Source organism: Pithys albifrons, chromosome 14 (assembly GCF_047495875.1).
Source record: "Pithys albifrons albifrons isolate INPA30051 chromosome 14, PitAlb_v1, whole genome shotgun sequence".
NCBI lineage: Eukaryota > Metazoa > Chordata > Aves > Passeriformes > Thamnophilidae > Pithys > Pithys albifrons.
Window position 1 is genome coordinate 2911844 of NC_092471.1, and position 23157 is coordinate 2935000.

Sequence of the window (23157 nt, forward strand, 5' to 3'; positions counted from 1 at the left end):
TCTCCATGTGCCCTGATAGATAAAATTACAGGTGCCACATGTGTCCATAGGCAGCACAGTCCTGCACAGGTACATGTTGTGGGTAAATTACAGGTGCCACATGTGTTCATAAGCAGAACATTCCTGTACAGGTACATATTGTGGGTAAATTACAGGTGCCACATGTGTTCATAGGCAGAACATTCCTGCACAGGTACATATTGTGGGTAAATTACAGGTGCCACATGTGTCCATAGGCAGAACATTCCTGCACTGGTACATGTTGTGGGTAAATTACAGGTGCCAAATGTGTTCATAAGCAGAACATTCCTGCACAGGTACATGTTGTGGGTAAATTACAGGTGCCACATGTGTTCTTAAAGTAGAACATTCCTGCACTGGTACATGTTGTGGGTAAATTACAGGTGCCACATGTGTCCATAAGCAGAACATTCCTGCACAGGTACATGTTGTGGGTAAATTACAGGTGCCACATGTGTCCATAGGCAGAACATTCCTGCACAGGTACATGTTGTGGGTTTTTGGGAAGAGTAAAGTGTAAATGTTACATTTGCTGCAAAAGCATAGGGAGGAAAATGAAAATCCATTGGTAAAATGATATGCTCAACATTTCCACAGAAAATCCTTTCGAAATTACACATTTAACTTGGGAAATACTTCACCAAATAAAACCACCCTGTTTAACAATAGTCGAAATGAGCAACTCCTCCTCTAAGCAGCAGTCAAATGTTATTTGAAAGAGCTGATATATTAAATAAAAAAGATGCTGACACAGCCTTAACTGTAGTAGTTCTCCTAATTACTGCACCAGGCCATGTTATATGATAGCACATGGCATAATTTAGTGTATCTTTCTTTGTCAATGTATTACCATTTTACAAATTACAGCTCTTTTATAGGAAGGTAATTCATAGTTGGACATTGTGCTAAAGTGATGGAGTGTTTTCCTTTTTCCTCAATCATTGATCTTTCAAACTTTTGCATTTAGCAGTATTAATCATGCTTATTAGCCAAGTGTTGTCATAAAGAATGGAATTTCTCTGTTTCTTTCATATTCAATTAAAATTGTTTTTTTGCTTGCTGGCTCTGTCTCTGCACCCCAGTAATTTGTTTACTCCTAATTAAGGTTCTTGTTCATAACTTCAAAGCAAAGTCAATACAGCAGTTACATGTTTTTGTAACAATCCATGATTTAATTGAGAATGTTGGGTGTACCTGAGAGGGGAGTGAACTTAAAGTGCCTTTTTCCTCTTGAAATTTTCCATCTAACTTTCTTTAGGTGGTTTGTTTTGGGGACCAGATGTATTTCAGAATTCACTGACATGGTCTAGTTAACAGCTGTTTAAAAGGAATTTGTTATTCAAGTGTGTGAGTGTAATACTAAAAAAACCTACAGTCTGTAAAATTGCTTCTTTGGAAGAGCAGACAGAGATTCTGGACCACAAGTGCTTGGTTTTCAAGGCTGTGGGTTTTGTTTACACAGTCATTACTATGCATAATAAATACCTGGAGTCCCAAATTTAAATTCCTGGGTATTGGTGATGTCCAAGCCCAGCCTGTGCCAGGCTCATTTCACCCAGGAAGGTGAAGTGTTTCACTCAGGACATCCCCAGGGTCAAACTCAGCAGTGGAGGAGAAGCTTTTGAGTTCTGATTTAGTGGATCAGATGTTCTGCTCCTCTATTTACTTCATCAGGTTTTCTTGCATGATTTTATCCTTCAACATTTAGCTTTTCCTGTTCCCAGAAACCTGTGTTATGAAGGATGTCACTGGAAGTTTCCAGTCACATTTTTTGACTGATGCAAATTTATGAATTTATTTTTGAAAAATTCAGGTGCAGGTTTCAGGTGCTGTGCCCGTGCCAGCTGTGTGGCCATGGCAAAGAGTGTTACCCCATTGCTAACCAAGAAAAATGTCTTTAAATAGCAGTCTGTGCCACTCATGGTTGGTTTCCCCTCTTCTGCAGGTGGGAGTGAGTCCTCCTGGGATAAAGAGAAGCTCCAGTCTCCCATCACGACGGGATCCCAGCACAGCCTTGGCCATGCCACCCTGTCCGGGCAGTCGAGCCTGGGAAGTGCCCACCCACTCAGCCCTCTCCAGCAGAACCACCTGCTCACCAACAGTATGTATTGGGCTCTTCCTGGGAAAAGAGAGTGTCTGGAGCCCTGCTGGGGGCTGGGCTGGCCTTCCTTCCCAGCCTCAGGGAGGTGGGACATGGTGAGAGGCACTGGAGCAGCAGGAGGGTCCTTCCTCCCAGTCTCCTGCATTGTGTGTCCAATTCACCCTCTTGGAACCACCCACTGCTGGGGTTGGGATGTTTAATTGCCATTTCCATGGTCTGGGCTGAAGGGAAAAATAATCTTTTAGCTTAAAATTTGGCTTAACATTCCCTTCCAGATGAAAATGCTGACCACAAAATGCAAATATGAGAGCAAGGAATAAATGCAAAATGTCCAGTTAAAAGTGATCCCTTGTTTTGCATTGCACCTGCCAGGTGTGGGCAAGGTCATCTTTTGAACCCAGCTGTCCAAAACAACTGGAACAAAATGACACAGCTTGGATTTGGAACTTAGAGCTCTTTTCAAAGCCACCTCTGTTCTTTCCCTTGGAAGGGAGCAGGTGGGAACTCTGCAGTTCCCCTTCTTTGCACCCAAAGAGGGAAGAAAAGGAAGAGAAAGGTATTCCAAGAAAGATGTTGAGGATTAAGATTTAAAAGTTACTGAGAAATAAAGTTAATTCTAACTGTTGATGATGGATGAAGAATGAAAAGCTCTTTATTTCTGAACTCCTGTTACTTATTTAAGCTCTTCATCCTCAGATTTACAAAAGTTGATTTTTTGTGTTAGTTTTAGTGGCTGAACGAGATTTCTGGCTCCTTATACAATTTTGGGAGCAAAGAGTTCCTTGCAACCTGTCAGGCCCCAGACTTGAACCCATCAGAGCTGCTGAACTGACCCTACAAGAAGGGTCTGCTTTGGTGGTGGGGAGCTGTGGGACCCCTGAGCATTTGGGTGAAGAGCCAGTAGCTGAAAATCCTTGGATTCACATTCCTTGTAGTTTATCCTTTCATTTTCTATCTGTGCATAAATCAGTGCCTGTACATATTTTACATACAGGCATATTGTGCCTCTTGAAGGCATTTTCCAGAGGATTTTGTGGCAGGCTGATGTGGATGGGCTGTTAAAGGCTTTGTGGAATGTCAGACATTATACCCAATGATTTGCAGGATGTGTTTTCCTCATAGCCCCCTGAAATGTTTGACGGATTGTGTCTTAAAACTGGTGATGTGCTGTTAAATTCTGCTTGTAGTTTGCATTTAGTTTGCATGTCAATTGGACTTTAAGTAGAGATACAACTCAATGTGGCCAGATGGTGTCTGGGAGTTTTGGAACTCCATAGAGGATGAGGGAAGATTATTGGGCTGTTAAGGGAACAAAGGCTTATGGATGCAGACACTGTCAGTGTGGTTTGAAGTGAAGGGAGATGGATGGGGGCTTTACTTATTGCCTATCATAATTAATATTGGCTTGGATCATCATATAAAATATATAGTGAATCATTAGACATCCCAGTTGTTGATCAGGATATTTAAGTCATGTCAAACAGAAATAGTGGGGGAGCTCAGAATGTTGCAACTTTCCCTTTCCTGGTGGGCATTGCAGTGTTTTTATATTACTTTGGACAAATTATATGGGAATAACAAGCTGTGGCAGTCAGTGGTGTTTCTTATTGTTAGTTCTGCCCTACACCAACATGAGGACTGGACTTCTCATTTAAAATGTTTAAGATAGGGCCAAAAGTTAAAAAGCTTTTCACACTAATTAGTGTGAATAGCATATGGTTATGACTAGCTATATGTCTGTGTTATTTAATGCTCACCCCATAATTTTTAAATGAGAATTTCGAATCTAAATTTCATTTAGAAAAATCACAGGACATTTTATCTGGCAGAATGAGCCCTATTTTTATTCTGAAAAAATAATTGTGGGGGCCCAAAAGTAGCTCTCTCAAAGTGGTGCCTCTAAAGAACTCTTAAATGCACAATAATCTGAAGCAGTTTTTTCAGTGGTCTTGCTTTCCATTGCTGTCATTACTAAATACAAGAAGTAATACACATGCTGAAATGGATATTAATGAAGTATGAGAATCCAATTCTTGCTAGCAGTAACTTCACCTCTTTGGCAATGTCAAGATCTCCAAGTTGGTCCAAATGAATTTCATACCTTTCTAAATTGGTTTATAACCATGGCAGAAGACAATTTAAAGTGACATTTTGAAAATTAAAACCTCTGGCAACAATTTTAACCTCTCATTACCTGTTCCAGTTCACAGACCTGCTGTACAATAGTTCAGTACTGTTTGTAGTCCAACCCACACCTTCCTGCATTCAAGAAATAGTCCTAATAGAACAACCTGGTCTTAGATTGCTGGGTGTGAACTGTGAGAGGACTTGGTAGGAGTGTATGATCAGATAAAATTATTAATAAGTACTCATCTGATGTAATGGAAAACATGCAAATTGTATGCATGTTTTGGGGTTCTTTTTCTTTATTTCACTTAACAAGGAGACCACTGAGCTTGTGCACTGCTGTGTGTGTATTTAAATATAAATTCCCCAATACAAACTTTCTGTCTCCCCCATACAACCCAACCTTTCCTGGAATGCAAAGATGACCATTCCCTAAAAAAACCCCAAATTACAAACATGATATGAGGTTGAGTTTGCCCAGCCACCATTCCCAGAGTGTGGGCTGGGCAGGCAGGGTGCTGGGCTGGGCAGGCAGGGTGCTGGGCTGGGCAGGCAGGGTGCTGGGTTGGGCAGGGTGTGGGTGCTGGGCTGGGCACGGAGGGTGCCGGGCAGGCAGGGAGGGTGCTGGCTGGGCAGGGAGGGTGCTGGGCTGGGCAGGCAGGGTGCTGGGCTGGGCAGGGTGTGGGTGCTGGTCTGGGCAGGCAGGGTGCTGGGCAGGCAGGGAGGGTGTTGGACTGTGCAGGGTGTGGATACTGGGCTGGGCAGGGTGGATGCTGGGCTGGGCAGGGTGGGTGCTGGGTTGTGCAGGGAGGGTGCTGGGTGGGTAGACAGGGTGCTCGGCTGGGCAGGCAATGTTTGCTGGGCTGGGCAGGGTGTGGGTACTGGGCTGGGAAGGGAGGGGGCTGGGCTGGGCAGGGTGTGTAGAGTGCTGGGTGGGGAGGGTGCTGGGCTGGGCAGGGAGGGTGCTGGGGTGGGCAGGCTGTGCAGGGTGCTGGGCAGGGAGGGTGCTGGGCTGGGCAGGGAGGGTGCTGGGCTGGGCAGGCTGTGCAGGGTGCTGGGCAGGGAGGGTGCTGGGCTGGGCAGGCTGTACAGGGTGCCCCCGAGTGCCCGCTGAGTGCCCGCTGTCCCTCCCGCAGGGCTGGAGCTGCCGTTCATGATGATGCCGCACCCGCTGCTCCCGGTCAGCCTCCCGCCGGCCTCCGTGGCCATGGCCATGAACCAGATGAACCACCTCAACACCATCGCCAACATGGCAGCGGCTGCCCAGATGCACAGCCCCCTCTCCAGGGCAGGGGCCTCGGTCATAAAGGTAAGGCAGCTTTGGGGGCTCACAGGAGCATTTACAGGGAATTTCTCCTGGGAGTTTCTGGTGCCTGTGCTGCTCCTGGGAGTGCCTCGGGCTCAGGAAATACCCACCACGACAGCCAAGAAGTTCAGCTGCTCTAATCTATCAATAAGTCTGTAATGGAATTAAAAATGGATACTTTCACTCACTAGAGACAAGAGGAAGATCTGTGCTGCATCTGTGAAAGCTCAAAAACTATTCTAAAATGTTGTTTAGAGTCAAACTTAATGTTACACTTATCATCAATTTATCTGCACCGTTGCTGACTGGGTGGGGAAAATGTGCTGTCTCTGGTGTTCAGCTGTCCATTAGTTAATGCGGGTCACTCAATTGTTGGAAATTACTTGAGGTTCCACTCATTTCACTCTCTATCCTTGTCTTTACCTGTTCAGAAACCTCATGAGAAAAACATGACTGGAATACAGCAGTGAAATATTTGTAGCAGCAAGTAGCCTGCAGAAGCTTTGATTATATTTCAAATGCTATCAATATGTCAAAACAAAGATGAAATAGGTATTTGTTAACAATAGATATTTGTTCTTTGTAATTTAAACTGCAGTTCTTGCAAGGTGTGGGGTTTCTGGGCGTTCCTTTGCAGGCCTTTGCTCATGTGAGTTACTCATTTATAGCTGGTTTTTTCCCAACACCTGCACTGGAGGATACACAACATCTCCACAGCCACAGGAGGTCCTGCCAGGACTCTGGTGGGAATTATTTCCTCTCAGTGTTGCAGAGGGAAATACCCCAATGGGTAACACAGCAGAGGGGCAGTGTGGCCCCATGGCTGGGTCACTCTCACCTCTCAAGGGATGCTGCATCTTTCTCTTGTTTGTTCTGAGTGCTGAACCTGTAGGTGAATTCTGTTCCAGAGTGTGAGGCTCCTTTTGTCCTTTCCTTCCCTAAACTACAACCATCCAGCACTGAATGACGATCAACTAACATGAAACCCTTGCAGAAAATGGAACATGTAAAAGAAAAGCATTGTTGCTGCTTCCAGCAGTATTACTTTAATTATAGGATATTATTTAAGTGCATTTAATAAGTACAAAAAATGACTGGTTTTCAGTGGAATGCAATCCCAGTATCATGTTGGTACTTAAAATGGGAGAAATGAATGAAATCTATTGAGTGTGTATCTGTTTCCACACTCTGATGACTAAAATACCACTCGGCCTGTTTTCTATAGGTGTGAGAATCAGCTGCTTTATAAAGGTTTTGAATGAAGTCATTATGCTTTTTATATCACGTTTGCCATTTAGAAATAAGCTCTTCCACCAAGATATGCCTGATCAGCAAAGTTAACATTTAGTGCTCCAGAAAGAAATGTCATAACTATGAAACTTGATTTCTTCCTGACAGGAGCACCATAAATTAGGGAGGCACAATGGCCAGGCTCCCAAAACCTTCTTAGCCATCTCCTCCTGCTCTGCTGTGATGGCAGCAGCACCCACCAGCAGCACTGCAGCTGCAGTTCTGGGATAAATCCAACCCTTCAGGGATTTGCTGGGCACCTGGAGGGGTTGGCTTTGTTTAAAACTTGGCTCAGAGGAATTTCTGTAGTTGAGGGTGCCATGTGACAAAAGCAAAATCTGGCAGGAGCACTGACTTCACCACCTTCTCTCCTCTCCCTCTTGTGCCTCCTGTCCTGTCAGTCCCTTTCTTTCCAGAGCTGTTCTTCAGCTGGATGTACTCTGCAATCCAGTTACCGGCCCGGGGGTCAAATGAGGACCAGTCTGGGATAGAATTCAGCTGAACTAGACTTGAGTCATGGTTTAGGCTCAAAAGAATATTCCATGTTCAAGGCTACGTGTGGTGGGGCCCTGGGCAACCTGATGCATCCCTGTCCATGGGATCTTTAAGGGCCCTTCCAACCCAAACCACTCTATGATTCTGTGTAGAAATGTAGCAGTTTACTGTCATCCAGCACTTTTGTTCCTGAAACTCAGAAAAATCTACTCAATAACAATATTTTCAGGTCTTCAGAAGGAAAGTTCAGGTAGAAAAGAGAAGATTTTTCAGTGAGGTTTGTAAAACAGTTCAGCTCCAGAAAACAACAGCTACATGCCATGGACATTGTTATCTTAGGGGGGGTCAGTAATGAATGATTATGTAACAAATTAATATGACTTCACAGCATCTATAACATGTATATTTGGCATTCACAGCATATTGCCCAGTTTATCTTGAAGGAGCTGGGAAGGTGTGAGCTGAGAACACACCTAAATCTTAGATCATCTGCATTAAATTGGATCCAAAGGTGCTGAGACCTCTGAGCACACCCTGTGGGTGAGGGCACGGCACTGACAGCTCCTCTGAGCCCCAGAATGGTGCCATGCCCACAGGTTGGCTCTGTCCATGGGGACTGAGGTCCCAAGCTCTGTGCAGCAAAAGCTTCAGGAGAATTCAAGCAGTGTCACCAAACCTCAGGTCTTAATTTCTGCAGCTTAAGCCAGATGGCCTTATGTGACTGAAAACATCCCAGCTCACACAATTCCAGCCAAAAGGCAGGGAGAGGTTTGGGGTTAGGACACTGTAGGAGGCTGGCAAGAGGCAAGTTGGTGGAGCTGTGACTATGAGAAGATCTGTACATTGACTGCAAGGCCACTTTCCCAGATATCCTTGGAAACAGGATGGTGGGAGAGACTCTGCTCAGGCTGGACTTCAAATGGAGAGAACTAAACCCAAACCAGAGGCCCTTAGGCTGCTCCTTTTTGTGTTAGATAGGAAAAGAACACTGTGGCAAAATTCTGTCTCAAAGATTGAAGACTCCTTTACTCTTTTCTCTCCAGTATTTTCATTGCTTTCCACTCTGTTCACCCCACATACCCTGGACTTTCTCACTCCTCTCCTCCTCCATCTCTCCTCTGCTCCCTCCCTTCCCTCCTGGCCAACATCCTCTTTGGAGCTGCTGAGGGATGTGCTGTTCCTGAGTAGGAGTAGTTCTGAAAATTGGTTTCCTGCTGTCCATTTTTCTTCTGTTGTCATCCCCTCATGCTTTGCTCTAGTCCTGCTTTTTCTTTCTGCTCTTATCCAGGTCCCAGTTAGGAGTAAATGGCACTTTTGTTGAGTGCAGCTGGAAAGCCCAGAGGAAAAAAAAAGCAGTTGAAGTGCTTTGTTTCAGGAAAAAACCCCCACAAAATAAAGTATTTTTATTCTTGATGTTTCAGAATTCTTTCAGAATTTCACCCCAATGTACCTCAGACACTGGTCTGACAAACAGAAGACAGCAATAATGGTCCAGTGGGATCTAGACAAGCACTAGAGATTTTTGAGTTTCCTTCTCTTTGAGTTTTGTTTTTCTCCTGATTTTGTGGGATTGTTTAGGTATTTCTAAAGGATTTATATATGACATGGTTTCAAATTCCCTAAAGAGAATACAGATGGGCTGTGTAATTACTGCTGAGAGGTGCTATTTTCTGTGTGCTGTACAACTCACATTCATAACATTTACCTGACAGCCAGAAATATGTGGCCATCTCAGAATACTCTGGAACCATTCTCAGAATAGAAACATTTCCCATTGCAGAATTTATAACATACTTAATTTCACATCTCTCTGTGCATTCTATCCGTTATGAATTGTTTTCAGAACATTACAACATTTATAAAATTAAACTCCTGTTCAATGTGTGTCATTTTTCTCATTATTAGATTTATTCTGTCCTGTTTCATAGCACATGTTCACTGCTGGCAGCTCGTTGCTGAAGTGGGACTGGGATATGTTAGAGGAGTGAGACAGAGGAGTCTGTTTGCTTCTTATCAGGGTAATTTTTGTGGCTGTATTTGAGGCAGTGGAGAGGTGAGTGTGCAGGATTGTATCTTTTTATTCACTGATTCAGAGAAACTGCTCTGCTGGGAGATGTTCAGATCCCTTCAGGTTGTGTTGAATGCCCTTCTCCTCTCCTCCTTTGGAGGGAGGCATATCCCTCTCCCTGCAGTGCCAGGAAAACCAGGCTCCTTAACCCCTCACACCCCTTGCTCGTAGGTTTAAACATTGAATACCTACTTTGAATGTCCAAGTGGAAAAAAAAATCTGGTTAAGAAACATCTCTTTTTTTTTTGCAGAGCTTGCAAGGGAAAATTGTTAGGCCAAGCACATATCAGCTCTTAGTTCTGGCTCAGATCTTTTTAGTACTGGCTTAGTCATTTGCATTTGTCCTTAATAACTAATACGAGCTCTAAGGTAGATGAGCTCCAGCATTATCATCATTAGTCCTGGGAGTGCCTTTCCTCCATTCCTGAGCAGCACCAGGAGGGGCAGAAACACAAAGTTCCCACTGTGAGATCCCCTCCAGTTTCAGTCACAGTTGTGTTTTCAGGCTCAGAGTGAAACGTGAAGGTTGGCTGTTCCAACAGGAGTGAAGGTTGTCCCAGTGGCTGCTAATTTAAGAAGTGGGGAAGAAGCAGCTCCTGCTTGGCTGGCTCCCAACACCATCTGATTAGTGCAGCTCCCTGTTTGCCTGAGCAGCTGGCAATTAATGGATTGATAGGAAGTAGTCACGAGGTAATGGAATTAGTGAGGGAACATCTGGTATTAAAATCAGTAAAAGTGGGAGAGTTTTTATGATTTCTTAAATTCGGTGGGAAAATAATTGCCAGTTGACTCTACAACTGACACAACTCTGTGTACACAGTGTGAAAAAATCGCGTTTTAAACGGCAAAGTGCGTATTTTAAGTGAATGACTTCCCCATACACTGCAAAAGATGAATGGGATCCAGCTGGCTTTCAGACACACAGATCCTAGCTTAGTTCTGAGACCAGCTGTTTACCTTGTTCATCTCCAGTTCCTGCAGCAATCAGAGGGACTATAAGTAGCTCAGAAGACCAACAAGTCACCCATAGTTCATGTGTGCTCATTTCCAGGCTGAAATGATTGAAAATCCAAACCAAACCACTCTTCTCTAGCCCAGAAGCAAAGACTGACCACCCTGTTTCTTGTTGGCCACTGCCCAGCATCAGTGTGGATGTAGCTGAGCTCCTGCTTGCTGTGTCAGGATTATTATTCTTTGTCTTGGAAAAGCCTGAATTCCAATGATGTGTTGCTTTGCTCCATAATGCATTGGTTGTAAACTTTGGAACATTATTAAAAATATACTTGTTATTAAGAATTCAAATAGCATTAGTATCAACCAAGGTCAATTGGAAAGAAGTATGTGTCAGTATTAGCTTAACAAAAGAAGTGTGAGCAATTCAGTTCTTTGCTAACTGAAATTGTGAATTGTGTTAACTTTTGTGATTCTTGTCACTTACTGAGGATGGAGTAGAGCCAGGGAGGTGGGGACAGCATGGAATTGTGGTCGGAGGGGAGTCTGCTGCTCCTGCTTCACAGACCCCTCCAGAGAAACCTCCTGGTTGCTGGAATTTGTTTATAGCTGTGCAGTCCATTTGGAGAACATGAATGGGGGTTTGGCAGCACTGGGAGCTCGAGGTGTGGCACAACAAACATCCTCTGGGGGACCACTGTGCAAATTAATGTTGGGATTTTTAATGCTACAGCCCAAGAACTCTGTTCTTCCACCATAGCCATCAACTTAAATCTTTCTTAACATAGTTGAAAACTCTAATCCAGACCTAAAACCAGTAGAATTCCCATCTTTCCTTCCTTTCTATTTCATTAGCAAGGGTGAATTCGAGCTCTGCTGCCACTGCAGAGCCCTGTAGAGTAGAGCAGCAGCACCTCAATTAAATATGAAATATCAAGATAAATGTCTGAATAAAATAGCCAGGATTCAGACAAACTTCCCAAACCTGCTTGTCAGCAGTGAAATGCCATTAAATCCTCTAGGAACTCGTTAATAGATTAACATTTGGAAGAGTAATTACAGCTACATTAGAACTAAGAATAAAGGAAAGTAAAGGAAAATGCAGCAGCATCATTTCTCTAAACTCTTGACATAAAACAAAGATCAATACTACAAAAAAATCAGAGGTAAGGAATTAAGGTCAAGATGATTATGTCAAGAGCAGGTGAGCTGTTCATATATATTTCAAATAAAACTAGTGTGGGTGCAAGTGGTGTGTAGTGCTTGATGTTATTTGTGTGGAATACACTCAGAGGGATAGGAAAGGGAATATCGAGGTGGAATCAAGGCTGTGTCTGGACATGGGGTGAGTTGGTGACTTCAGAGCCGTTGACTTAAATCACAACTAAAATTAACACTGTCAGGCTTTGTAGCTACATTTTCTGAGGCAGAGCAAGACACTGATCTTTAGTGAGACAAATATATTACCCTTCAAGAGGATTAAATACTGCAAAAGTCCTTCTTGAGAATTTATGTTACAGCTCTGGAAAGGAACGAAAAAAGAGAAGATAAAGTGGGTACTGCAGGTAGATAAATAGGTGAGATCTTGAGAAATGTTTTCATTTTTCATAAAATTCTCAGAATCTGTACATTTTTAATGTATAATTCATTAAATCATAACCTGGAATATGAATCTTGCAAATTTATGAATAGGAAGAAATACAAATGGTGAAAATATTACTTTATTTAGGAATTCTGCTCTCTTGCTGGGAGTTTAGCTGGAGTGGACCCAGGCTGCCCAGCAGAGCCTTTTTCAAGAGGAAAAATAATGAAATACATGAAAACTAACGAGGTTGTAAAATACATAAGATGACAAATAAAATGAAGCCATCAATGTGTAAAAAAAAAAAAGTTAAGGTTTTAGATTTTCAATTTTCCTATTTAAATGCCCCCATTGATTTGTTACAAATACTGTTAACCCTGTGTTTGGAAAATGGTGAGGACATTATCACTTGTGTTCTCATTCGTAATAAAATAGATTAACTTGCTGTGAAATTTTAACTAGGCTGAGACACAACAGTAGCTACCTAATGAACCAGAGCACATTGCTGTTAAGTAGCTAAATAGATGCATACTGATTACAGGCCTGAAAAATGGAGCTGTTTACCAGCAGAAGAGGAGTCTGGCCATAGCGTTAGTCATTAAAGGAGGGGAAGTTCAGCCCCACATTTCCACACAAATATTTAGGAATAGGTGATTTCTCCAACCATGTGCAGTCTCACGTGGTGACTCCTTTGTAGTTCATTTGATGCAAAGAGAATTTCAGCTCCTTTGGTGTTTGTAGGGAAAAGTGTGTCTTCCCTGGGCGTGTAAATTGGTGCAACTGGCAAGACATTGGGTGACTTAATCAACCAGTTCCCTTAGAAAGTGATTCACTGCGTGGTTAAGAATGACATTATTATTTGACACTTTTATTTCTGCCTGAACATTTCAAACCAAGACCCTGAGTTTGAAGGCGAATTACTCGAAGCAGAGATTATTTTATAGCAAGAGACAATGGGAAATGCAGTTACCAGAAGGAGCTCGAATGCTTTGCTTTTCCAAATCATCAGCTTCTGAATTACTCAAATAACTCCCATTTAAGATGACATATATGGCTGTTTGTGTGATATCTAAGTGTTAATTCATAGTCATATTTGTTCATAGGGTTTTTTGCAGAACAGTTGGCATGTCCTCTCCTTGGCTATTCATTTTCATGGTTGCAGTAGACAATGAGATTTACTTAAACTATGCACTCTCCTGTAAAATTAATCATTTCCAAATGATATCTTAATTGGAAATTGAGTGCCCTGTGCGGTGAAAGGAGAGGAAATAGTGCCAAAGAGGACTGTTAAACTGAAATCCAGGCAAATGAAATTACAGTCAGAGTTGTAGCCCGTTAGCAGGAGCCTGTTTGGAAGCTGTTATTTATAGAAGCTAAAAACACACAGGATTTATATGCTTGGGATTGCATTTGTGTGATTCATCATCATTTAGGGCAATGCTTCTTGGGGTAAGAACGTGACTTTTAAAAGCAGCTTAATTAGCAGCCCATCCAGGGTAAGTCCTATCCCTCTTTTCATTTATCTCAGCAGCCTCTAAACCCTCTCTTTTGGAAGCTGAGATGAAGAAAGCACAGGAGCCTTTAAGATTAGTGAGTTTGACTTTTGCCCCACAGAACTCGAAAATCTGTTTGTTTAAAACCACTCAGTTTTCAGAATCTTAAAAACTTATGGCTCAACATAATAGAGTCATATCTGTTATCTCTTAGCATTAGAAACCACTGCAATTAGAAGTCTCCCTGTAAGACTTACTAGTTATCGTATGTTCATTAAATAACAGCTAATTAGCAGAACTGATCCATTGAGGATTAAGAGCTATGTAATAGATACCCATCTGTTACATGGTTTGGGGCTCCGTTGTTATTTAATGTACAATAACTATCCCATTAAACCCACACCCAGTGCCCTGGTCCCAGTGGTTGGAAGAGGGAAATGCCATCCATGATCTGGGTGGGATCCAGTCTCATGGTCCCTTTGTGTCACTCCCAAATCTCTCTGTGTAAAGCCAAAGGTGAGTGTGGCCTGGAGAGGTGCTTTTAATGGGTAACAGAATATTCCTGTTGATCTTGTTGCCAGTGTAATTAATGGATGGGCCCAGTACATTCCAAACAGCAGCTTTTATATCAGTGATTTGTAATGGAGAAACGAAGAGAAAGCACCATTGTCTTCCCAGAGCTGCATTATGGATTCAGGGCACTGTCCTGCAAACTGCATAAAGAGTTCAGGTGCTGCTGAGTTTGGTTTCCAAAGCCCACAGTAAATCACCACCAAGCAGCCAGTTTGCACCTTCCTAATGAAACATCTCTGGAAAAGGTTAGGAAGAAAAATCACAAAGTTCTTTTGAGACAGCTTTCCCAGATTACACTGAAATTGTGATTTTTAATGAGGCAGGGCAAGAAAATCTTCCCTTTTTAAAACAGAAATATTTCAGTTCTGAGTTTGCACAGGGAGCAGTTGATTGCCAGGGATGAGGACAACTCCAGGCAGTTTCTGGAGTTCTGTGAGTTCAACCATCTCCTAGTTCATGTCTCTGCCCTGGAAATGCACCTTCCAATAACAGAGGTTTGAAAACATGGAAGGGATTCTAAGATAAAAATATCTGGTGTATCTCAGGGCATGATCTGTCACTTTTAGAAGATTCTCAGTTTTTGTTGGTCCTGGGAACAGGAATGAAGGGTGCTGGAATTTCTAATGACTTCAGGAAAAGTGTATGTGTGGGAACACTGGGTTGGAAGGGATCTCAACTGCTCTGGCAATCTCTTGCCTTCAGACAGGATAGATTATTACTTATACCATGCATGTCTTACCTGTTCCTAAAGATTTTTCCTGATGAAAATTCCATGGCATCTTCAGGCAATTTGCCGGTATACACAGAAGTGAAGAATTTAATTTTACTTCTTTTTTTTTAGCTTCTTATCCTTTTTTTCCTCCTTATCTCAAGTGCTATGTTATCTAAATTAGAGGTTAACATCAAAGTTTCATGTGCAAATGTGCACATAAGGATTCGCAAGCACACTCTCATTTTGGTTACCCAGGGATGCTTTTCATGCAAAATTGAAGTTCTTGCCAGTGCCACAGCTTTTATAATTTGTCTGAGAAGGTATTGATGGAATTTATTTAGGTGCAGATTGCAGTGAGTTGAGAAATCAGACTGTGTTTAGTGAGTTTAGCCCCACCTTGAATTGTTTGTTTGAAATGTGACTGATCTATGCTAATTTTACTACCTGTAGATCAAAAGTAGTCTGTGAAGGCAACGTGAAAGAATATTTTGTATGTTCCTATGTGTGAAAAAATTGGGAAATAAAAAGTTAACCACCACCAAAAAAAGGCAAAAGACACTGTGCATGTAGAGGACTGTGATGACTCAAGATGGGGTTTCTGGTCACTGTTGATCTCGGAAATGCCGTTTGTTGTTGTTATTTTAAGTCAGCTTCATTTTTTCACTGAGCTTTGGTGAAGTGCATGAGTGGAATGGCACAGAGGTTGTTTTCCTTGTGTTTGCAGGAGAGGATCCAGGACAGCCCCTCTCCAGCCCCGTCCCTGGAGGACAGCCAGCGCCCCGGCAGCCACGCCTCATCCCACCAGAGCAGCAGCGTGTCCAGCTCGCCCTCCCAGCTGGACAACACCCCCGACAGGATTGGTCAGTGCCCTGCGGCCATTCCTGCCCACAGCACCTGGGGAAGGGGATGGGGGCAAAGATTTGTTGGCTGGGGGGCTCAGGAAAGCACTCACTTGCTAAAAAATCCTTGGGAGGTTCATGGCTGTGGTTTGTGTGTCATTAAGTTCACCTCCCGTTCCATCTATGCCAATCTCCACCCATGCGAGAAGAGGAGGCTCAGAGGTGACCTCAGCACTGTCTGAAACTCCCTGAAGGGAAGTTCTGGCCAGGTGGGGGTTGGTCTCTTCTCTCAGGCACTCAGCAATAGGACAAGGGGGCACGATGGGCTCAAGCTCTGCCAGGGGAAATTGAAGTTGGAGATCAGAAAAAAATTCTTTGCAGAGAGAGTGCTCAGGGATTGGAATGGGCTGCCCAGAGAGGGGGTGGATTCCCCATCCCTGGAGGTTTTTCAGCTGAGCTTGGCCGTGGCACTGAGTGCCATGATCTGGTAAAGGGACTGGAGTTGGACCAAGGGTTGGACTTGATGATCTCGGAGGTCTTTTCCAACCCAATCCATTCTATGATTCTAAGGCATCCCCCTGCTCTGGCACAACCAGCTCCTGTGCCATGCTAGGCTGAGGCAGTGCTGCTGAAGGCACCTGCAATGGCAAAAGAGCAAGAAATCTTCATATGCCTATGAGGAAACTCACAGATTCTGGGATGACTTTCTCATTCCAAAAAGCTCCCCGTGCCCACACATTCCCTCATCACCCCAAGGCTGAGGCTTTCTGCTCTTTGGTGGCTCCAGCACAGCTTTCCCAGCCTGTGCACTGTGGAGCTGGAGGTTCAGATGCTAATTCAGTCTAGAGGAAGTTCAGCTCCTATTCTTGGTGCTTCCAAGAGGGATCTGGGGCAAGTCAATTAACATCTCTTCGTGTCACTGTGTGTCAACACTGTTGTCTTCTCAGGGCCTGGAGCCCATGCTGGCAGTTCTGAGCTAGATTTAAACTGCAAAAGCAATGCAGTAAAATTTAAAGTAAGGTTTAAGCTGCAAAAGCACAGGACAAGGTGTAACGTGCTGTAGCAGCAGTGAAAAAGGGACTGTTGATGGCTCTGTGTCAAAGCCTTTTGTAAAGATCTGTATATATACTTTTTATCGATATAAATAGAAGTGGTTTTACTTTTGCAATTCAAAAAAAAGTTTTCCCTAAAACGTGGTGATGAAGTTTGTAACAAGTGTCCTCACTGGAGTAACTTTGGATTGCAGAGAAGGAAATACTTCACTCAAATAAGAACAAAGGAAATGGGCTCCCTGAAATCATAAACTTCCCACCTCTCACTGATCTTCCAGGTGTTAAGTGCAGTTTTCTTGAGCATTTCTTGCTGTCACCTGTCAATTTGGGGTACAATCTGCCAGTTGGGGGGTTTATTAATCTTTATAAGTAATTACTAATACTTAAATGTGTTTATCTCCAAAATGGTCTCTGTGAAGTACTTTGTAAGTGAGTTAATTTGAACAGTTCATAAGAGGCCACATTCATCTCAGTAGTAATTTGGGTTCTGCCTTTGTATCTTTGTTTAATCAACTTGAGCAGATTTGCTTTTGCTGCATATTTTATGTGGCTCCAAGTGTTAAAATACCAAAACATTGACCAAGAGGAAATACAATTCAGTATTTTCCTTTCTCCTACCATCTTTTTCTGACAGTGTTGTGTGACTCTGCCCTCTGATTCTTGCAGCTCTGCTGACCAACAGCAGGGAAGGAGAACTCGTTGACCAAGAAACTGGGACCAGCCTAAAAAAAGTACAAAAGGAGAAAGGTAAAATTACAGACTGTTTTCCATCTCAGGCATTTAATTACACTTACTACGTGTTTTATTCCTTTTTCTGTTATTCTGCATATGCAATGGCATTATGTTATTAATTTAAGAGAACTAAGTGCCTAATTGCAATAAATAATGTATCCAGTGAATTTACATGAAAATGTGAGCAGTCAGAACTTCTCTGTTTGTGCAGGGTAATATTTTGCTGGTCTTTTGGCTCAATTATTTAAGAAGTTCCCAGCAAATATTTGATCAGATGATATTGTTTGTTTGCTTCCAGGAGAGTGTGTGCAGAGTGCTCTAATGATAACAGAGGAGGGAAATAAACCCTTTTTTGTGGCCAGGATTGTTATGTTGCCTCCCAAGGGAGGGGCAGCAAGGGAAAGGTGATGTTTGCCCTGGAAGGATTGTCCTCCCTCCTCTGGTTCTCCCTTCAGTGGTTTTTGGGGGCTGGAGAAGGTGGATGGATGTTCAGGTGTGGGCAGAAGAAGCAGCTGTTTTGTTTCCTTGCAAATATAGCAAAAAATAAATCCTATGAATAGGTGGGAGGTTCATTTTGGCAGCAAGCACAGAAAGCATCAGGCAAAAGGAAGGCTTGCAAAAAAAAAAAAAGGAGCTGGGGTAAAGTTAAAGAAATAAAAGAGAGCTGAGGGTAAGTAATTGTAGAAAAATACTGCAAGGAGTTATACTGAAGGAGATACTGAGGCTTTAGAGTGGAAAAGATGTGAAGGAAAAAGAAGAAAGAGGAGACAAAATAAGCTGGATGTACATGTAAATCTACTGCAAATATTCATATTGATCATGTTATCATAAAAGAAAACACAAAGTGATTTGTATCATTATTGAGGTGATTTTCATGTGTTTTGAGAGAAAAATGAAAGGGCAGGTATAGATGATTTTCTGAGCCACTCAGAATCTGGAGGCTCCAGTGCCCTGTGGGTCCAGAGTTACACAAATTTATTTGAGCAGTTTGATGATTTTGTACAATCAGCTCCATTCCTTAGAGATCTGTCTGTGACCCAGTCATGGGGAGGAAACTTCTTCCTTACATTTTGTCTTTTTGTACTCAATTCTCCTGGAAGGCAGGAGAAGCTGTTTTCTATTCACTGGTTTCTCTGGACATTTAAACACTTTCCTTATGAACCCCCAAAGAGCCCTTCTGTGCCATTCTGAGATAATTTTCTTTCTGGATCATCGTGTTTAAATCCTTCCCTCTTGACTCCTGTTGACATTTATGGACCAGCACCAGGGGCTGCAGTTACCAGCCATCCCTTCACTCCCAAGACTTAAAAATTCCATTCCTGTGGTAATTACATAGTGAGCATTTAATCTAAATCTGGAAGTGTAGTTGATTTTAATTCTCTTGAACTGTGCCTGGTTTCTTGCCACATGTTCAGTCATTTTTCAGGGAAACAATTCCATATCCTGTGGGGCTCAGGGATGCAAATGGTGTGGTTATTGCTGGGAGCAGGTCTGTCACTCAGGATGGATGAAGGAAGGTACAGTTTAAGAATCTGAAAAGATAATTTAGAAATCCCCCAAAGTGTGAAAATAACTGAATGAACCCCCAGCAGCTGTGAAGCCAATTCCAGGCTCCAGAAATCCCTGAGTGTTGGACAGTTTGGGTGCCATAATGCACCTTGAGATTAAAGTTGTATATGTGGGTTTATTCATTTCCAAGTCTACATTTTTCCACAGCCCAATTGATTATGTACTGGGGAGTGTCTTTATACCTGTGTTAGTTCTGCATGCACTTAGGGCCTATTTTCAGGATTCTTTTAGTGTTCAGAGGCTCACCTGCATCAGAAAAAAAGTGCTTTAAACTCATAAGATGTTTTAAAGTATCATTTTAAAGGTAGAATCAAATTTGTGCTTTTCTGCTTGGTCTGCACAGGTCAAGAACAAGAAATTATTTATTTTTGTCGAGTAAAGATGCAATTTTCAGGTAATCCCATGGCTCCAGCACCTGAACCTCTTCCTGGCACTACAGTCTCACTCCTGTATGGGTGTTTTGTTCCCAATACTCTTATTATTCTCCTGTATGTAATTATTTGAGGCTCTGGTGCCCTCATTTATGTTGAATTTTGGGGTCACATGTGGACAGTCACTGAGGAGTGGGATCTGTGCTGCCTTCTCTGCAGAAAACACACCTGTAATTTGTATACAGAGCAGGCTTTGTTTTTCCAAACCTGCCATTACTTTTACTAAGGCAACATATATTTTGCCATGGAAAAGATTTTCAAAGTTATTAAGAAGGAATGTAGTTAAAATAAAAGTATCAACATTTATTAAGTATGACAAGTAAGGGGTTTATACAACCGTGGCAAACATATGTTTTCACATCTGTTTTGAGTAATATCATCATGATTTTAAAAATGATTTATAGCTCTGCAGGCCATAAAATGCCAGCTTTGCTGCAAGTTGGAAGTTTTCAAACAACAAAGAAATTATTGAAGGCATATATTGAACACGTTGTTGTGTTGCACACCTTGACATAACTTTAGAAATCTGAGCTCTCTGTAACAATTAAGGTGGAAACAATTGAAAATTAAGTAATTAAAGTTCATCAGCAGTACTGCTCAATTGGAATCTGAGCATAAAACAATGATAGAAATTATTGTAATGATTATAGAAAAATACTGTGATATTCCTCAGAATACACAAATTTTGTTTTCCGTGTCCCATTTTGAGTGATCTCTGCACCAGACCAAAAATGTGCCACTTTGTTCCCATCACATTAATTCCAGGGTAATTAGGGCTGAAGAGAACATGCCTTAATGTCAGTTCTTCTCTGTCAGACAGTCAGTGTGAGGTTGTTCCAGCTGCACTGATCTGGTTGCAGGTGGTGGTGGGGCAGGATTTGGACCCCAGGACTGTCTTGGTGCCCAGTTACTGCCCACAACTTTAAGCTTTTTGAAGGAGAAAATGCCATTAAATCTCCATTACTCTGCATCCTTTCACCTGCTTTTTAGGAAGTATAGTCAGGCTTAATATTAGAGAGCAACAAAGTCCAACAGTTTTGTAAGTTTGCAGTTGTTTTGCTTGGTGGGTTTTTATATAAAAATTATTTTTATTACCTGCCATATTGTAGTTTTGTCAAGTGTCTTTGACCATTATGTCACACCAGCATTTTGCCTGTGCATCCATGTCAGGGTGGGAGTGAAAACCATGCAAGTGTAACCTGCACTGTGCAAGGAAACAGCTACAAAATGCCCCCCAGAACACAGCCCCACATTCTACCTGCACAAATACTCACAGAACCTGCATTTTAAATTCATCTGCTCCACTACATATCCTGGAAAGAGTCTCAGTTGTATGGGAAAGGATTGTGTTTGACACAGCCCTGTGTGGGCTTTACAGAAAGCTCCCTGTGAATTCTGGCCTTGGGAAGGGGAAATGAGCCAGAAAAGAATTTGGCTGTGCCTTCCAGCCTGACTGAGATGCTGGTAAAATTATTCTGTTTGACTGCCTGACAAGGAATATTTCAGAATCCTCACATGGGCTGGAGCAGGAAAAGGCACTGGCCCAGCTCTTGCCACAGTGAAATCCGTGGGGATGTCCATGGTGTGACCAGTGGGAACAGTTTGGCCAAAGCCTGATCCCTTGGAAGGTCCTCCCCCAGCTCTTAGTGCTGGTTCTGCAGGCATGGCCAGTGTGTTCAGTGGGTGTTTGGGGTGCAAACCAGAGTAAAATTAATTGGGAAGATTTCATTAGTGACCAGTATGGCCAGGCAGTGTTGGGGTAGAAATAAGGATTACATTTGCTGAGGAGATGACCTGCTCTGCATTTCCCAGTGATGACACTCCCTCTTTTAGTTGTCTGTGTTCCCAGAGCACAAGTCCAGGCTCCAGGGCTGTGTCCTGTGCTCCAGTAGTTTCCAAACTCTGCAGCTGGCAGCTCTCCCTTGCCTGTTTATTACAGAACACCTTCCCCTTTATTGCTTTAAGGAATGAGGAATTTTGCATCATTTCTGTCAGCTGAGTGCACCATTTCCAGCTGGCCAGAGACTACGGGAATGAAAGAATAACAATATTTATTTATGGCATTTCATTAGCAGCAAAGAGGTTTTGTGCTGTTTAAATGAAGCGTTGCCAAAGGACTGAGCTGCTCAGGATGGGAGGGGAGGGGAGGAGCAGGTGCAGAACACCTGAAACAGCAACAGGCCCTGAGAGGGGCTGTGCTCTGGAGGGAGGACTTGGCCAACAATTCATCTGAAAGCATCCAGATGGAGAGGGGCAGGACTGAGCAGGAGAACCAGGAGCTCAAAGCTGCACCAGGAGCTCAAAGCTGCACCAGGCAGAGCCTTCCCTGCATACTGTGTGTGAGAGGTGCCAGCACTTCACTTGCTCCCCAGGCTATTTCTGTGCCATAGCAATACTTCCATGGGAAAGATACAGTGAGGGAAAAAGCATTTGTCTTCACAAAATGTGTTCATCAATCTCCTCTGGAGATACAGGAAAAAGGCTCCAAAGGAGAAGTGAAGTTCTGGTTCATTCTGGTTTCTGAGTGTGGATGTTGGAGACCCCCAGGGTCGTTTGATCAGCAGGGGATTCAGGAATACACAAGAGTAAAGATTGCAAGGGTTTCTTTTTCCTAGAGCCTTAAGTGGCAAACACAGGGCAAATGTTCAGTGGATAATTCAGAGATACTTCTACATTTTCTATCCTCAGCTGTTAAAATGGTGGTCTAAGAGTAGTTTGATCTTTCATGAGTCCATCAGTCAAAAAATCCCAAACCCCAAACCCATGAAACCATGAGGCAAACTGTTATCACATAGATTGACAAAATGTAAATAGACAGTAAGAGTAAATTAGCTCAGTTGGTTCAAACTTGGTTGTAACAATGCCAAGGTCTTGAGTTCAATCCCCTCTGTGGGCCATTGACTTAAGAGTTGGACTCGATGATCCTTGTGGGCCCCTTCCAGCTCAGAATAGTCTGGGATTCTGTGATTATTAATATATTTATTTATAGGCTATATGTATTCATATATTTATGTATATTTAGATATGTATTTTTAATTCTTAAAGTTTCTGGACTCATGTAATCATGATTGTCTGCTTAATCATTGCTGAAAGGTTTATAAATAAAAGGGCAATTAGGCAGGAGATATTAGTGAAGTACTCCAAGGTCACACCTTTTATCTTAAGGTTATATTAAATCTTTATTTGCAGAATTATTTTTAAGAATTCATCTTTTATGATGAGTAAAATACCTGCTTCATAGTTATCCTGGCAGATGGACCAAGACAGTTTCCTACACTGATAGATAATTTATTAATATATTTTATTTAGTAGATTTCAGTGATGTATTGCTGTCTAAACATCACAAATTAAGAGTCTGTATAAACATGGTGAAAGAATGACATTTTCTTCACTGAAAAGGCTTTGGACCAAATGTTTTAGTAAGGTATTCATGTAAGTGTGTGGAATAAAGTGGGCAGATAAGAGGGAAATAAGGCAGCTACTCTCCAAAGTCAGCTTGTCTCCACAGAGTTCCCTTTCCCACTTCTCCAATAGTGTGGATTGTTTCATGTAAGTCCATCTTCCTGAGTTACATTACATTTGAAAAGCATAGAAACAGGAGAAGAATTGCTGATTGGCACCCAGTGACCTGAGGAACCTTCTGGATGAGGCCCAGGAACCTTTCCCAGAGAGTCAGCACTAGGACTAAAGCTGACCCTTGGAATTCTCTGCCTGGTGATGCCTCTGCTGCAAATTCATTACCCTGAGACCTGCAGTTGGTGACATCCTTAATGTCTGGGAGTTATTCAATAAGTTTGCCTTCAGTCCTTATTATG

General features: G+C 42.6%; 1 protein-coding gene across 3 annotated transcripts in view; it reads left to right on the forward strand.

The window, feature by feature from the left end:
* Positions 1-23157, forward strand: part of DACH2 (dachshund family transcription factor 2) — a 240484-nt gene that overhangs the window by 177304 nt on the left and 40023 nt on the right. For all 3 annotated transcript variants that reach the window (XM_071569173.1, XM_071569174.1, XM_071569175.1), the window contains exons 4-7: positions 1967-2122; positions 5386-5558; positions 15444-15579; positions 17277-17357. In XM_071569173.1, coding sequence (XP_071425274.1) covers positions 1967-2122; positions 5386-5558; positions 15444-15579; positions 17277-17357 — 546 coding nt within the window. The remainder of the gene's footprint in view (positions 1-1966; positions 2123-5385; positions 5559-15443; positions 15580-17276; positions 17358-23157) is intronic.